The 18,272-nt window shown below is 38.6% G+C and overlaps 1 protein-coding gene across 1 annotated transcript; it reads right to left on the bottom strand.

Moving 5' to 3' along the window:
* Positions 1–17,562: 17,562 nt before the first annotated feature.
* LOC138880170 (uncharacterized) lies at positions 17,563–17,907 on the bottom strand. Its single transcript, XM_070159842.1, has one exon. It carries the CDS (start codon positions 17,905–17,907, stop codon positions 17,563–17,565), a length of 345 nt encoding a protein of 114 aa, XP_070015943.1.
* Positions 17,908–18,272: the final 365 nt, after the last annotated feature.

Raw genomic sequence — 18,272 nt, 5'->3', positions numbered from 1 at the left:
TCACTGCTCGTCTTGAATACCTGTGAGTCCTGTATGTGCTGATCCCTTAACTGCCGCACTTCTTCCTTCATTTGGGCCAACAAGTCGTAACAGTATCTACTCTCCATTTGGAAATCCCTGGCCTGCTTAACTGCTTTAAACTCAAGTGCAGCCATTTCCCTTTTTATTTTGGAAACAGCCTTCTCGTGATCACGTTTTCAATTGGTTCAAACATCGGCGATGCTTATCTACTCTTGTTTCCCACCGTGCCTTGAATTCTGTCATGACCTTTTCGGATTCTTCTAACCTGTCTCGCCATTCCGTGATCTCTCTTTTCAAACCCTTTATCAACCGCTGGTCTGATTGACTTCTGGGTTGCTCATCAAGAGACAATCTCAATTTTTGGACTTGGGCCTTAAGTTCTTCATTCTCTTGGATCAACCTATTCTTTTCGCTTCGATCCGCCGCGATTTGTACGCTGTTATCGAATTTCAAACTATCTATTTGTAGCTTCAAATCGCCAATCTCTGCTCGATAACCCTTCTCTTTTGCTAACCAGTTCCATTGCCCTTGGGATGATTCTACGAAATCTTTGAGATGCGGCCTCTTAGCCGGTCTTTCGTAAGACAGGCTACCTCTAAACCAAGCGTGATATCCTGGGGCGACTTCCCCTTTTGCCGTATCGATCACACAAGTGTTTGCTGTCAGATGTTGGCATTCACTCCAGATTTGGCGAACTTCTTCTTCAGGGAAATGACCGTTCGGACTGATTTCAATCACTTGGGTACTCAAATCTTCATCTTTCGGTACCACTTGGTACCTCCCAAGTTGCCTCAAAACCCGATACGGTGCATAGGGTTGGATACTTTTCAGTCCCATCAACAGAAAGTGAGGCCGGGTTGCCGGCATGTATATGATTTCCTCGATAGGTGACCATCCGAGCGTCCATTGGATTTGGCTGGCAGTGAGAGTTCGGAGAAATGAGGTCCATGATGTGACTCCCTCAGGTAAATTGAGCCCTTTGATTCTCGTGTAGAATTCTCCAATACAAGTTTTCTCTGGCGAACCATAACCCACAAGTGAGGAGCGATGACATAAATGATCGGTCATCCATACTTGCAACAGTAGGTTACATCCTTCGAAGAAGTCACCCCTGGCTCGACAAACAGTGAGAGCCTGGAAAATGTCAGCCATAATCATAGGCGCCAGAGTACTTTTATCTTGGGTAAGCAAAGTACTGACAACCCCAGTTATTCTTAGATCGATGTTGCCGTCCTTCCTTGGGAACACTATAAGACCTAAGAAAGCCGTCATGAAAGCCAATTGCCTGTGTTCGTCCCATTTTTGCCGGTTGCCTTTACTACATAGTTTGAAATCCGGCTTATTGAACCCACCCTCATGACCGTATCTAGCATACATGAGATGGAGACTGCAGAAGCCTTTGGCAAGATCTGGATGGTGAAATGTTCGGGGTATTTTCAGAAAGTCCAAAAATCGGTGTACCGTGACGGCTCTAGGTGCAATCAAGTACTTGAACCTTAACGGAGCTTCATCACCCCCAATGTATCCCGCTATTTCCTCCAGCGTCGGGGTGAGTTCGAAGTCTGAAAAATGGAATACATTGTGCGCCGAGTCCCAGTAAGTGACCAATGATCTGATAATATCACCCCGAGGCTGAATGTCTAGTAAATCCGGGAGATTTTTCAGATATTTCCTCACTTTGCCTTGCCCTTCTTTGCCTAAGTCGTTCCACCATAATCGCAACTCAAAAGGGATCTTGGTCATTATTGAAAACGATTCATTTTGTATCGTGCTCATCCTGCACATTTATTTAAGGCGATAAACTTTATTAGACTCAAAAAATTAAAATTATCTAGATTTTTTTGAAAACGGGAGGTTGGACCCGCCGAGGGTTGCCTACGTATCTCACCCCGTGCGAGAATCAAACCGGCGTAGTTCGGTCATATCGCGAATAGAGAAAATCAAATAAACCTAGTAATCAAGAATAAGCATTTTTATTGTTTTTGGAGAAAGATAAATACTAAAAATGTTTTTTTTTTTGCAATATTTGGACTATTAGTCCGAATTTATAAAAGGGTATTACAAAAGAAACAACACATTTTTTTTTGAATTATGAGTTTTCCAGATTTTTTATTATACTTTTTTTATTATTATTTTTTTTTATTATTTTTTTTCAAAAATAAATACCCTTTCTTAAAAAGAACAGAACAATTTTATATTTTTTTTAATGAATCAAACTAAAAGACAACTTTTGGTTTTATATTTTTTTAGAAAAATTCCGACGAGGTTTCGACACTACTTGGACATTGGTTTTATTTTTCCAAAATAATTAATTATCTCCCTACGCTGCTATTTTTCTTTTTTTTAGAAACCGATCAACATGCGGAACCGAAGCAAATAAATGCGCAAAACAAATAAGATGCAGCAGGGTGCCCTTTTCATTTCTTGTTGCTTGTCCTAGACGGACCCAACCCCTGTGTTGAGCCCCCTAAGTCAAATGCAACATGATGCAAATAAGCGTTCCTACTAGGGATCCGGCATGAAGTCGAGTTGTACTAGGTTTAAACCTTGGTATTTGTTCTAGACTGTGTACCCGAGCGGACAACTCGAGTCGAGGAGGGGCAACTTACCGGGAACCAAAAGGCCGTCCGGCTTCGTAACTTATCCGTCCTCTTTCTTATTTCGGGTATTGACACTAACAGAATAGGGAGTCTCGACCAGCGAGCTTCTCCCCGGAGGTGAAGAGAGAAGGGTTTCGGCACAGTTTATATACAGTTCAGATAATATCAAAGCGGTAAAAGACAACATTTAGCACGTTATGCAAAAATATGTAATAAAGATCAGATAATAAAGCCAAATATAACAATTATTCTAAGCTCGAATTCTTGAACCCTGAACCGGTGGTTCTGGGGTTTTAAGTCCCCAGCAGAGTCGCCAGAGCTGTCGCACCTCTTTTTTGCGCGCCCCGCCCCGAGGGGTAAGATGCGCGGGTGGAGTTTTTCCAATTTAAGTGACAATATTCGAAATGGGATTATTTATTTAATTCAGAGTCGCCACTTGGGAAAGGTTTGGCTTTTGGTGTCCCAAGTCACCGGTTTATCTTGAATCCCAAATCGAGGAAATTTTCGACTTTTCCAAATGAAGTCTGCGAACCAGAAATTCTAAGTAAGGAATTCTGTTGACCCGAGGGAAGGTGTTAGGCACCCTCGAATCCCGTGGTTCTAGCACGGTCGCTTAAATTGTTATAATGGCTAAATATCTGATTTAAATACATGTTGTGACTTATGTGCTTTTATTAAGTTTTAACCGCTTTTATTATTATCATTTACTTTTATAGAATTGCAACGTCGTGAAAATGTATCTCGAACCACGTCACAATCAATGCACCCGTAGTTGTTAACACATTTCGACTCCGTTGAGATTTGAAATTGGGTCACATAAATGCGCACCCGAATTTAAGAATGTGATTTGATTAAGTCGCGCCTAAAGAATCTAACGCGTTATTGTCTTCGGGGAGGGCAGTGGAATTCACTAAACAGCCCGTCCCAAATTCTAAGTATTTATTATGACCAATTATTGAGGGCCCCGCAATTTGCCTTTTGATTTGGCGAGGCTCGTCTCATTATTTTAGAAGGGTACCCTACAAGAACTACATTTTACTACATTTATCTTTTAAGGGAAGGATGATGCCGAATTTTGCTGGTTTAGACAAATACGGACTGAATCCTTATTATGTTTGCCGAACCTAAACTTGTTTGATTACTTGATTGATTGTTCATGAGGTGAGAGCTACGGCATGCTTTGTCTTCAACAAGTGAATATGCTTATTAATTCGCTAAGTGAGATTGCAAACAGACTAACAACATATATTGAGTTATGTTTTAACGACCTCCAAGTTCTATTCTTAACACTCTAACCTATTCGAAATTGATAAAGAAATCGGCTGTTTTATTAGGAAAAATTACTACTAGTTGAACTCAAAAATGATTATCAGTTTTTCTCAACAATCATTACATCATTTCGAAATAAAAATCTGTAACGAAACCCAGTATCGAACCTGTATTGGAACGAATAAACTGACAAGAGAACTGGCATTCATAGCCATACTCTTAGTGTGACTGTATGGGAGTTTGTTTGGGGATACATTTATCCCGGACCCCAGTATCGCAGTTTTGTCAATTCAGTGGTCTAGGCAAAATACATACAATGCTTACCATGACTCTATGTTATACAGTCATACTAAATCAAACAAGTGTTATACTTGAACTGAATGTATACTAAATCAAAACATGCTGTCCATGGCATACTGTCATTACTATTGAGCCATGCTATCTAACAGTTCATTTTAAACAAAATGTATGCTAGTTCCTACAGAATATTTGCAGTTCACAGTAAGAATACAGGCCCAACCAACATTCGAACTATCTTTTTACACCAATGCTATAACATAAACTGGCGTTCATTCCTTTATTTCTGCTTCAACTTCAAACTTTCAACAATACAAGGTTCAAAGGTTGTGTACCTGGGAATATTTGCAATTGAAGAAAAAGGGCAATCAGTAGAGTAACAATGAACAAATGCAGCAGCAGTAACAGCACCAACAGCAACAGGGCAGAATAGCAGGCAGGCAAAACAAATAGCAAGAAACAGGCTCGAGTGCAGAGATGCAAATATGGCCAATAGAAAGTAATAGCCAAATAGCAGCAACACCCAGTGGAATAGAAACAGAAATCCAAACAGACCAGACCAGTAGTAAACCAATGAAAACACTCGACTAATAGACACAACTGGAATTTCAAAGAATCAGAATTGATTTGAAACAGGTTTAACAACTGAAACCCAGTAATAATAGGAGGAAAAAGCTTCTGATTGTTGGTTGTATCCCCTCTCTCCCCTCAACTCTCTCTGTCTATGTGTATCTATTTGTATGTATTTCCAGCTCTCCTCAGGTTCAATCCCTCACAGTATTTTTTCTTTTACAACCCTCCAAGTTTTTTTTCCCGTCCCTTTTCTGTATGTCTATCCCCCCTTTTTATAAGCCTCTATCCTACTCTTTTTAAACAGCCTGTTTTCAGAAATCACAGTACCCTTCCCATGTGCCTTCCATTTCCAACTTTAGCTAATTAAATATTAAACCCCATCAACATTCCCTGGCAGATTTCACTTTTAAAAGGTTTAAATACTTCTTTAAACTAAAGCCAAGTATGGGCAGTGCAATGTATCTGACAGCATATGCTGTCAAATTGTTTAAAACTTAACAAAGGCCTTTATGCAGGCCACAGGCTGTGCACAAAGCACATGAGATGAACCAATGCACATGCTGTGCACGAGTGCACATGCCTTCCAATTCAGAATCTAAACACAAACAATCCAACAGCTATAAGTGAACTAAACTGGCTCTTAATTGATTCAGGCAAATGTTCAATAGAAGCAAATCGATTTAACTTTGTTCAGACAGTTGAGACTAATTGACGACACATGTCGACTCGACTATATTAGCATTAACATACACAAACGTAGCCAAATCAGTCATTCAAAAGCATGGGACACATGACTCGACTTATACTGATTAAGCAGGATTATACTTTGAGGAATCAGTTAGTCAGTACAAATTTGGAATACAACCAATACACATGTCTTATCAGAATAGGAGGGGTTCAAACAAAACACAGTGGTTCAGGCAAAGTGGTCAATCAGAAGGTGGTAAAATTTAAAGACACAAATTGAAACAAAACATGACCAGATATTTAAAACAAATCACACGGACTAAAACAAATAAAGGAAAGAAAACAAACTCACCTTAAAGCTTGCAAAGTTAAAAATTTGAACTCGGACTTGGACAGACCTTTCTTAAGGCTGAACGGACTTTAATCGAAGTGTTTCTCAGATGAGAAACACTTCGATTAAGGTCCATTAGACCTTAGTCTCTTTGGCTCGGACTGGCATGGGCCAGTGATGAAGGACACAAAACTTTCAAACTTAGATCTGGGATTCAGGCTTCCCTGATCAGATTCGGACCAAACCAAGTATGGTTTGGTCACGAGGGGGGTCTGGGGAGTGTCTGGTATGAATTTGAAGCAGATCGGTGTAGATTAGGTTCCGACTCGAATCTTCAAATGAAGATTCGAGAAGGTGGGATAAGATTCGAAGCATGGGGTTGGTAGATTTGGGTTCAGGATGGCATGGGGGTTCTATGGTGTTCAGGGGAAGGTCACTGGCATCCATGCCGCCGGCTTTCATGGCGGAAATACGCAGGGGCGGCTAGGGTTTTAGGGTTGTTTGTTTGGAGACGAAGGCTGGGGTTCAGATTGGGGGGAGGGGGGGTATGGTGAAGGGCTTATATAGTTAGTGGGTGGGTGAACCTCGACCGTTAGATCAATCTAGATCTACGGTCTGGATCTGAAGGCTTAAATGGAACGGTGTCATTTTGAGGGTTTGGGTTTGGTCCGGGTGAGATGGGTCGGGTTTGTTAGTGGGTACGGGGTGTGAGATCTTGGCCGTTGGATCAGTTTGATTTGAATGGTTGAGATGGATCGGCCTTGAAACGACGTAGTTTTGGTGTTAAACTACGTCGTTTTGTGTCCTGGGGGTGGGCTGTTCGGACTGGGGGTTTGGGTTGTTCAATTGGGCTCCAAATTTGAAATGGACACGGCCCAAATTCATTTTACAACAAATTTTGTCTTCTTTTTCTTTATTTCTAATTTCCTAAATACACAAACTAATTAAATAAAACCAAGCACCACTAATTAACACTTAACATATTTATTTCACGCGGATAAAATGTTAAAGGTAGGCAAAAATTAAACACAGCAACAAATCAGAAAAAAAAAGAAAAAATGCGTATTTTTTGTAATTTTCCATCTAACAAACGGGTCATGGTTTAAATTATGCATGACACATACATTTTTTAATTCTTTTGGAGCGATTGTCGCGTAAAACAAAAATCACGTGCTCACACATGTGCTTTGTTATTTTCATTGACTTCAGGATATCATGATATTGAGAATTCAATGATGTATAGGAAGGAGCCTATCAAGCTTGAGCAAGTGCGACAGACACTTAACTCTATTGATGTGCGGAGGCATATTAAAAGAGATAGAGATAACCTGGCAAGTAGGCTCTTTGTGAGAGGCCGGACTAGCCAACAAGGAAAGAGCAAATCAAAGCACATATCAAAGTCTCGTGTGAATAAGAAGAATACAAAGTGTTGAGATTGTGGCAAGAAGGGGCACTTTGAACGAGATTGCGCAATGTCAAAGTCCAAGGAAAAGGCGAGTGCATCTACAGTTGAACAAGTACATGATTTTAATAATGATTATGCACTAACAATATCGTGTAATAATAATAGTAGTTATAGAAACAAATGGGTGTTAAACTCTCCTTGTACTCTACATATGATGTTTCGAAAAGACTGATTTAGCAGCTATGAGAAAAGTGGAGGAACCGTAGTAATGGGCAATAATACAACTTGTGCAATAGTCGGCATTGGCTCAGTTCGGGTTCACTGCCATGATGGAGTCGTGAGGACTATTACACAAGTCCATCATGTTCCTGATCTGAAGAAGAATTTGATCTCCCTAATACTTTGGATGAACAAGGCTACAGGTACATGAGCGAAGCAGGAACTATAAAGGTGACTAAAGGTTCTTTAGTCATGCTGAAAGGCAGGCTGGAGAACGGCCTTTACACATTAGCCGAAAGCACCATTGTTGGCTCTGCAAATGCATCTACAGTGCATTTATCTAATGATGACAAGGCAAAACTATGGCACGTGAGACTGGGTCATATAAGCGCACATGGACTGGAGATGTTGAGCTATTGTAACCTTTTGGAAGGTGAGAAGATCAACACACTTGACTTCTGTGAGCACTACGTTCTAGGGAAGCAGAAGAAGATCAGCTTCAACATTGGCAAACACAAGACAAGAGTAGTGCTAGACTACATCCATTCAGATTTATGAGGTCCCTCTAAACTTCCATCGAAGGGCAGAAAGAGGTATCTTCTCACTTTTTGATGATTTCTCACAAAAGGTTTGGATGCATTTTTTGAAGGCAAAAAGTGATGCTTTTGAAGCATTTAAAGAGTGGAAGATTTTGGTTGAAAATCAAATGGAGCGGAAAATCAAGTATCTTCGCACAGAAAATGGCTTGGAGTTTTGTAATGAAGAGTTTAATGAATTCTGCAAGGTTCATGGGATCTCAAGACATAAGACTGTCAAGCATACCCCACAGCAAAATGGAGTTTCTGAGAGAATGAACAGAACTCTTCTTGAAAAGGCTCGTTATATGCTCCTACAAGCCAAAATGTCCAAAGTATTTTGGGCTGAAGCAGATCATACTGCTGCTCATATTGTCAATCGATCTCCAGCATTGACAATTGACTTTAAGACTCCGAATGAGGTATGGTCAGGTGAACCCTCTAACTATTCATACTTACGAGTATTTGGGTGTCCATCTTATTATCACGTTAATGAAAGAAAGCTTAAACCAAGGGCTAAGAAGACCATATTCGTAGGGCATGTGGATGGAGTAAAAGGGTAAAAACTTTGGTGTGTGTCTTTACTCAAATTTATAGTTAGTAGAGATGTCACCTTCGATGAATCCTCTATACCTGATCCCCATAAAGTTTCCGTGGAGTTTTTAGGAAACAAGAACGACTAGCAGGTGGAGCTTCCGGTGGAGCTTGCCAAGGAAAAGGATCAACAGACTTAGGTTAAAGATGAGTTTGAAGATGTAGACCTTGAAGAACTTACTGTCAGTGAACCATACACAATTACGAAGGGGAGGGAGAAGAGGCAAACACGAGAACCGGAACACCTTATAAATCAAGCAAACTTGGTTGCATATGCGTTCGTAGCTGCACAAGAAGAGATTAAGGATCTGGAGCCCTCCTCGTATATTGAAGCAACTTCTTGCAAGGATGTTGTACAATGGCGGTTAGCCATGACTGAAGAGATGGAGTCTCTTCACAAGAATCAGACATGGGTCTTAGTAAAAAGACAAAAGGGGAAGAGGACAGTTGGATGCAAGTGAGTCTACCAAAAGAAAGAGGGAATTCCTGAAGTGGAAGATGCTAGGTTCAAGGTGAGATTGGTTGCAAAAGGTTTCAGTCAGAAGGAGGGAATTGACTACAATGAGATTTTCTCTCCAGTCGTGAATCATAGCTCAATTTGCGTGCTACTAGCATTGGTTGCACAATTTGACTTGGAGCTTCAACAACTTGATGTCAAAACTGCTTTCTTACATGGTGATCTAGAAGAAACAACTATATGGATCAGCTTGAAGGTTTTCTAGCTGAGGGGAAAGAAGATCACGTATGCAAACTAAAAAAGTCTTTGTATGGTTTGAAGCAATCCCCTAGACATTGGTACAAGAGGTTTGATGCATTTACGGCTACACATGAATTCTCAAGGAGTGCATCTGATAGTTGTGTGTATCACAAGAAGATGTCTGATAACTCAATGATTTATTTACTGTTGTATGTTGATGATATGCTTAATGTTGCTAACAACATTACAGAGATAAATGCTTTAAAGAAAGTGTTGAGTAAGGAATTTGACATGAAGGATTTAGGAGCTGCAAAGAAAATCCTTGGTATGGAGATTTCAAGAGAAGACGGTGTTGTACATATTTCTCAAAAGAGGTATATTGAAAGGGTTCTCGAGAGATTCAATATGCATACATGCAAGCCTGTAAGTACACCATTAGCTCCTCATTTTAAACTTTCAGAGTTACAAACGCCTCAGTGTAAGGATGAGATGGAGTATATGTCAAAGATTCCTTATGCCAGTGTAGTTGGTAGCATTATGTATGCTATGGTATGCACACATCCAGAAATTTCTCAATCTGTAAGTGTGGTAAGTAGATACATGTCCATCCCAGGAAAGAGGCAATGGGAAGCTGTCAAGTGGATATTGAGATTGAGATATCTCAAAGGAGCTTCTAGTGTTGGTCTGACCTTTCGAAAAAATGGTGGAGGTATTTCAATTCTTGGTTATGTAGATTCTGACTATGCAGGAGATCTTGACAGAAGAAGGTCCACAACTGGATACATCTTTACCCTCGTTGGCAATGCCGTTAGTTGGAAGTCGACTCTGCAGTCGATTGCCGCTTTGTCTACGACATAAGCAGAATACATGGTAGTAGCGGAGGTGGTAAAGGAAGCTATCTGGTTGAAAGGTTTAGTAGCGTAATTGAGTCTCGTTCAGCTAGAATCAACTCTTAGATGTGATAGTCAGAGTGCTATTCTTCTAATGAAAAATTAGAGATTTCATGAGCGCACGAAACACATTGATGTCAGATTTCATTTTATTCGAGATGTTGTTGAAAAGGGAACTATTAAGGTCGTGAAGGTTATCACAGACGATAATGTTGCAGACATGTTGACTAAGATAGTCTCACTCGCTAAGTTTGCACACTGCAAGGACTTGGTGGGGGTGTGCATCAACTGATGCAACTCCGAAGAGACAGTTGTTAGGTGGAGGTGGTATGTTTAATAATGGTTTGATTCTTCTTGTTTCTTACAACGGGGTTGCCCAGTAAGCTTAGAAGTTTTGGCCAGAGTTGTTCACACGCGCGCCCGAAACGCAAACCAAGGTGGAGATTGAAAGTGTTGGTTTATGTGTAGTCAACAATGGCATGCCAATTGGAAGAGTTGGTGGAAAGAGTTGGTGTGGATGCTATGAGGAAGCTTCCTCTTTTGATGTCACCCATGACATCAAGAGGAGGTAATTTGATGTCACCAATGACATCAAAAGGAGGTCTTTACCTCTATAAATAGATAAATAGATGCACTCCTTCATTTGTAGAAACCATCCCAAAAATAATACAATACATTGTAGTGAGTAGAGAGTTAAGAGAGAAATTATCTTAAGTGTAATTGGGAATTCTCCCCTTCCTTTGTTAATAATAAAAAGGCAATTGTTCTCTGGTGGACGTAGGATTATTTTGATCCGAACCACGTTAAATCTTGTGTTCTTTTTTTTACGTTTCCGCTAACAATTGGTATCAGAGCGACAAGATTCTTTAACGATCCAATATATATATATATATATATATGTGTGTGTGTGTGTGTGTGTATATATATATATATATATATATATATATATATATATATATATATATATATATATATATATATATATGTGTGTGTGTGTGTGTGTGTGTGTGTGTGTGTGTTTGTGTATTAAAAGCACGAATGCTCTTAACGAAATGTTATTCACCTTTTTTACCCTTTAAAAAAAATTCACATTGGAGAGAATTGTAATTTAAATTATTTTCATAATATTTAGGACTTTAAAATCAATTAAAACTTATCAAATATTTTCTTTGTTGAAATATTTATGGTTCTTAATTTTAAGGCAATACGTTGGCTCTACTTGTCAAGAAGATAAGTAAAAAAGAGTCTCTAGGCATAAATTTTTATCGCAAAATATATAATTCGTTTATGATGTTTTATCTAATATTTAATATACATATTCAATTTTAGACAAAACGCTATTCCAAATGAAATGCCATTATTCTTTTTTCAGTTATTTAATAAATGATAAATTCATATATCATTTATATATTTAACTATTTAATATAAAATATTAAGATTAGTCATTTTTAGATTTTATGTTATCGCATATCAGTGTGAGCTATAAGGCTAACCTTTTGATTCCCATTAGTTCAAAAGATTCAAATTTTAAGTTAGTTTTGTTTGAAAAATCTTGGAGAAGTACTTTATGTTTTTTTTTTTTTTTTGTATTAGGTCATAAATATAACAATTATTTTTATAAAATATCCCCACATAAGTCATAGTAAGGTCTAGGAATTTATGCGACCAGGATATCTTTCATTATTGAGTTAGTTAAATAGAGTCAACGTTCGTTATTTTTAGGATTCTTATATTTTTCTGTAGTTTTTATTTTATAAGTCAGATATATAGTGTAATAATATTTATATAAATTTTTAAAATACATATTCATTAATATAGGGTACACGCACAAATCACATAACTTAGCAAAATATCATTCGTTTTTTTACTCTTTAAAACTAGAGTTCACACAGAGAAAAATAATTATTTAATTATTTTTTCTAATATTTAATAATAATAATTTAATTAATGCTATAATCATTAGGAGTTTGAAATTAATTAATATTTGCATATTCAATCTTTCTTTATTTGAACTATATTGAAAATACTAATATTTAGAACTTTAATCATTAAAATATTACTTATATAAATCTATAATTAATTATCCGAAAATAATAAACAATATAAATAAAGAAGATATAAAAAAATATTAAAGGAAGAGGAAGCATGGGTTTGGGATATTAATAGAGGTGGTCTAAGTGTTTTTGGAAACTTTTATACGAATTGATTCATATGAAACTCTTTTATATTAAAATATTTTATAGTATACAATATATTTCGTTAATAATAGTATTCTATATTCTATATTTAGCTTTCAAAATTTTTAAATTAACAATTATAATTTCTTAGAATATTCATCATAAACAAAATAATATACTCCAAAATTATCAATTATTCCAACAAGATTAATTATAAGATATTAACAATTGGGTATAATGTTATATTTTGTTGAATAGAAGTGGGTTTCTTGACTACAATTATTATGACTTTTAAAAGGTGTTTCAATGGTAAATTTTATAAAAGTGATTCTTAATTCTTTGAGATCTGCAAAGAATTTTCATTCTTTTTTGAACATGTCATGCATGGATAATTATTTACCTAATCGATTTTTACTACTTGAAAAAAGATTCTTATTGAACAAAATATAATCAGCTATACACAATCAATATTCATCATCTTCAGGAATTTATATTTTTATTTATAACTCAAAGAAAAATTTAAATAAATATTTTTAATGAGATAGGGTACACGTACAAAGCACGTACACTAATACTAGTATATTAAGTACAAGAATGCAGCGTTATGTAAGATGGAAGAAACAAAAATCAAATTTTTCATAAAGGATTAAACCCATTGATCAGTTAAAATGTAATTTTATCATACTACACAATACGAAAGATATATATTGTAACAAAAAGCGAAGGTAAAACGCGTTAACTAGTAGAAATGCTACGTTCACCTCAATTTTATTTCTTGGAAAATGCTAGCAGAGCGTTAACTAGTAGAAATTCTACGTTCTCACCTCAATTTTATTTCTTGGAAAATGCTAGCAGAACCCAAGGCAATTACTTTCTTGCTTCCACTCTCCTTTAATTTATAAACTAGAATCAAGTCAGTTCAAAAAGCAAATCCAACTCTTGATTAAAAGTGTTACATCTTTTTTCCTAAACTGAAATCATGTTGTCAACTCTCGAAAGTGATATAGAGAACCAGTTACCTTTTGCTGGGGAGTCATCACAACTGTACAATAATGTTCTTGATCAATTTGTCAATCGACGTGATAGATTTCGAGAGTGGCTTTACACTTTTCAGAATCATCACGGGCAGGTTCTTCGCTCGTTCAGTGTTAAGAATAACCCCATTTATGTGCCCAATTATGAGGAGATGGAGCTGGTAGACCGCAGCAGACATGTCATTAATGTTTCTCCCAGTAATCAGGAGAACGGGGAAGTAACCGAGGAGGTACAAGCCATGTCTGCGGAGAGCGTTGTTTTAGGTGGAACAAGATCTGCACCTATGAATTTTATGAATGTACCATTTCCACAACAACCTGCTGCTACCGTAGTTGAAGAGATACGCTTCTTGATAGGTGAAGACATTGACACGGATTTCGCGTCGGACCGTACTAATTTTCCAGCAGTAAAGATTTTGATTGCTTATTCATCGAAAGAATTTACAACAAGATTGATGGAGATAACACTCGGAATCACAGGTCAGGCAGCCATTTCCCTCTTGGCTTATGCAGCAGCTTCAACGTCCAGCCTATCTTCGAATTCTCTTCGAGGGCTGCACTTTGTGGTGGCGGCTAATGCCCTGGGATTTATTGGCACTTTCGTTGGTATGTGGTTTAGAAGGAGCAAGAAACGAGTGGCTCTGGGTGCGTCTATCATTGTGGGAAAAATAGGTGCCATTGCAGCAGCTTGTGCTGTCATTGTCGCCATGGGACTGTTCCTTCCTGCCAATGCTATTTCTATCTGGGCTATTGGATTTGCATGCCTCTTCCCTGCTGTGGCTGTGGCTTTCTCTTAGGCAAGGGATCGAGATTTGGTTTTGTCGTCTTTTAAGAACTATATTAAAATCTGTAAATAAAGCAACGAGATATTTGTAGGCTCGTTGCGTGAGTATAGGATATCATTTCCTCGACGGGTTGTAGGCTTATGGCTAAAGTCGGTAGTTGCGGATGTCGACCAGTAATGGTGTTGGCTTATGGTCGTAATTGTTTTTTTTTTTTTTTTTTTTTTTTTTTTTTTGAAAAAAGTGGTAATTGTTGATACGAGGAAATCTTTCTATAACAGCATCTTTATATAATAATAATAATTTATTATAAAAGCTAAGTTTGTTTGAAAATCATTTTTTATGCTATGTTATAATATATGTCCTCACACTTTATTATAACATTAAAATTATCAGAACAAACAAGGCTGTTATAAAGAGATTTAACTATAGTAGCTAGTTGTGATGTGGCTGACAGTTGGTTAACAGTGGTGGTTGATAGTGGTAGCTGATGGCGGCGGCTGATTACGGTAGTTGGGTATTAGTGGCTGATGGTGGTGATTGTGTGACTATGGGGGTAACTATACTTGTCACGACTCAAATTCTCCCTCCGTGAACTGTCGTGACGGCACCTAGTCTCTACGACTAGGAAAGCCTAATAAATTACGGAAAAAGGAAATGAAATATGAAACTGGCAAGTTACGGGTAAAACCCAATAAAAGAGTTTAAAATGTTGCTCGGCATATACAATGCACCCTCTCAAAACTGAATCGAAAACTCCCTAAACCCGGAATCTCATGAAATCACAAGCTATAGAAAGCTACAGAGTGTTCTACCTCCAGAATGTCTAATCAAAAGTAAATACAGAAAGTCTAGGGCTAAAGGAGAGAACAGAGAGGGACTTCTAGGTTTGCGGACGCGGCAGATATACCTCGAAGTCTCTGATATCGCCCGCCTCACGGATAGAACGACTGAGCAGAAGAACCTGGATATGCACACGAAAAACATGTGCAGGAAAGGGCATGAGTACACCATAGGGGTACCCAGTAAGTGCCAAGCCTAACCTCGGTCGAGTAGTGATCGACGAGGAAGGTCAAGGCCCTACTGGTTACATATATTTATATATATAACAAGGTAAAACAGTATGAAATATGACAATATAATTAAAATACTAACAGTTGAATAAGAATAAATCACAGAAAAAGAAATACAACTCAATACACAGAGATAGCAACAGGGGATCTCCCAGGATATCGTCCTGTAGTCCCAAACGTAAATGTGCAGAGGATCTCCCGGGATATCATCCCATAGCCCGAATCATAAATATGCAGGGGAATCTCCCAATACCAATCCATAGTCACAAAGTAAATATCTAGTACAGGGGAATCTCCCGGGATGTCGTCCCGTAGTCCCAAATATAAATATGCAGGGGGATCTCCCAGAATACCGATCCGTAGTCTCAAAGTAAACATACAGGGAGATCTCCCGGGATATCCTCCCATAGTCCCAAAGTAAAAACACAACAGTCTCAAGAAAAGGATCTACAGCTCTATTCAAGTCCGTAACAAGAAAACAGAGATTCCTATTCTAAACATCCTGCATGGAATTCAAATAAACAGTTTAAGCAGATAGAACAACTAAATCACTTAAACATGCTTTCCTAAGCTAAACAGTAGGCTTTAAAATACAAGTAATGTTCAACAAAAAGGAAACACAGATATTTACTTAATGAAAATGGATTTTTCCAACAATTTGCACGTGTACGCACTCGTCACCTCACGTACACGACATTCATATAACAACAAATACCAAACCCTAAGGGGAGCTCTCCCACACAAGGTTAGGCAAGCCACTTACCTCGAACTAGCTTAAATCAATCCGAAATCATGTTCTTGCCACTAGTATCCAACTCCGAGTGGCACAAATCTAATAAAATCAATTTCATAATGTAAATATAACTACAAACAACGAATTTAGCTAAATGAATCGAAGCTATGGTAAGAAAATAGAAAAATGCCCAAAAATCCTCCCCGGACCCACGTCTCGAAATCGGGCAAAAATCATAAAATTAAGGACACCCATTCGCTCACGAGTCTAACCACACCAAAATCATTCAAATCCGATACCAAAATCTCGATCAAAATCCCAAAATTTTGCCTAAGAACCTTTTCCCAATTTTTCATCCCAATTCTGAAATTAGATGATAAAACTAAAAATAAATTAAGGTATTAGAACAAAATTAGAGTTAGAACTCATTACCCAATCTTTCCCCTTCAAAATCTCTCTAGTAAACGCCATCCACCGAGCTCCAATTCGATTTTTAGAGCTATGAACTCAAACACTCATTTTTCTCTCTTTTCTGCCCAGCGATTTCCGCTTTTGCGAGGGGTTAACCGCACTTGCGGTCCAACTTCTGCGCCCAACACTCCGCACCTATGGATTTTCATTAAACGGCTAGAATCGCACCTGCGACCCTATACTCGTAGATGCGGTTTCGCTTTTGTGGTCCTTGAGCCGCATCTGTGACCTGCTTCACTTATGCCTTAGACCGCACCTGCAGTTCCCAAACTGCTTCTGTGGTGCCGCACCTATGGTCCAAGCTCCGAAGGTGCGAAACCAACAGGTTCAACAACTTCAGCAATTTCCTAAGTCCAAATTCACTTCCGTTAAGCATCCGAAACTCACTCGAGGCCCCCAGGACCTCAACCAAACATACCAACCAGTCCTAAAACATCATACGAAGTTATTCCAACCCTCGGATCACATTAAACAATGCTAAAACCACGATTCACCCTCCAATCCAAGCCTAATGAACTCGAAATTTCAAGAATTCTACATCTGATGCCGAAACCAACCAAACCATGCCCGATTGATCCCAAATTTTGTACAAGTCACATTTAAAACTACGGAGCTGTTCCAACTTTCGGAATTGGATCCCGACCCCGATATCAAAATCTCACTATTGATCCGGAAACATCAAAAAATTCAACTTTCGGCATTTCAAGCCTAAATAAGCTACGAACCTCCAAAACACAATCCGAACATACCCCTAAGCCCGAAATCACCCAATGGAACTAATAAAATCGTCAAAATTCCATTCTGAGGCCGTCTTCACACTGTTCTGACAAAGTTCCAACTTCTAAAGCTTAAGCTCTCATTTAGGGACTAAGTGTCCCAAAACGCTCCAAAACTCCAAACGAATCCTCCTGGAAACCCACAATAGCAGAAATAAACACGGGGAAAATAATTATAGGGGATCAGGGCGTTAATTCTCAAATTGACCGACGGGGTCGTTACATATTCCTTCTCTTAAAACATTCGTTCGTCCTCGAACAAGCATATAGACATACCTAATGTGGTGAAAAGATAAGGGTAACGGCTGTGCATATCCTGCTTGGTTTCCCAAGTTGCCTCTTTGACCGGCTGACTCCGCTATTGATCCTTCACTAATGCAATATTCTTTGACCTCTGCTTTCGAACATGCCTGTCCAATATAACCACTGGCTCATCAACATAAGATAAATACTCTTCCAACTGGACTGAACTGAAATCCATCACGTGTGACGGATCACCGTGATATTTCTGGAGCATCGAAATATAATATACCGGATGAACCCCTACCAAGCTGTAAGGTAAGGCAAGCTCATAACCAACCTCCCCAACACGTCGCAATACCTCAAAAGGTACAATAAACCTTGGACTCAATTTCCCCTTCTTCCCAAATCTCATAATGCCCTTCATAGGCGAGAGCCGAAGCAGGACCCCCTCTCCAACCATATAGGAAACATCACGAACCTTCCGGTCCGCATAACTCTTCTATCTGGATTGGGCTGTACGGAGTCCTTCTTCAATCACCTTTACCTTCTCCAAGGCATCCTGAACCAAGTATGTGCCCAATAATCTAGCCTAGCCGGCTTGAACCAACCTACCGGGAATCCGCATCGCCTACCATGCAGAGCCTCATACGGTGCCAAATGAATGTTGGACTGATAACTGTTGTTGTAGGCAAACTCCGCCAGTGGCAAGAACTGATCCAAAGAACCTCCAAACTCTATCACACACACAAGGAGCATATCCTCAAGAATCTAAATAGGGAGCCTAGGATTGTCCATCCTTTTGGGGTGAAATGTTGTAATCAACTC

Source organism: Nicotiana sylvestris, chromosome 10 (assembly GCF_000393655.2).
Source record: "Nicotiana sylvestris chromosome 10, ASM39365v2, whole genome shotgun sequence".
In the NCBI taxonomy this organism is placed as follows: domain Eukaryota; kingdom Viridiplantae; phylum Streptophyta; class Magnoliopsida; order Solanales; family Solanaceae; genus Nicotiana; species Nicotiana sylvestris.
This window is presented reverse-complemented; position numbering and strand designations above follow the sequence as displayed.

Coding starts and splice junctions, on each gene's coding strand:
- LOC138880170 (XM_070159842.1), bottom strand. CDS start 17,907: ATGGTTGGAGAGGGGGTCCTGCTTCGGCTCTCGCCTATGAAGGGCATT.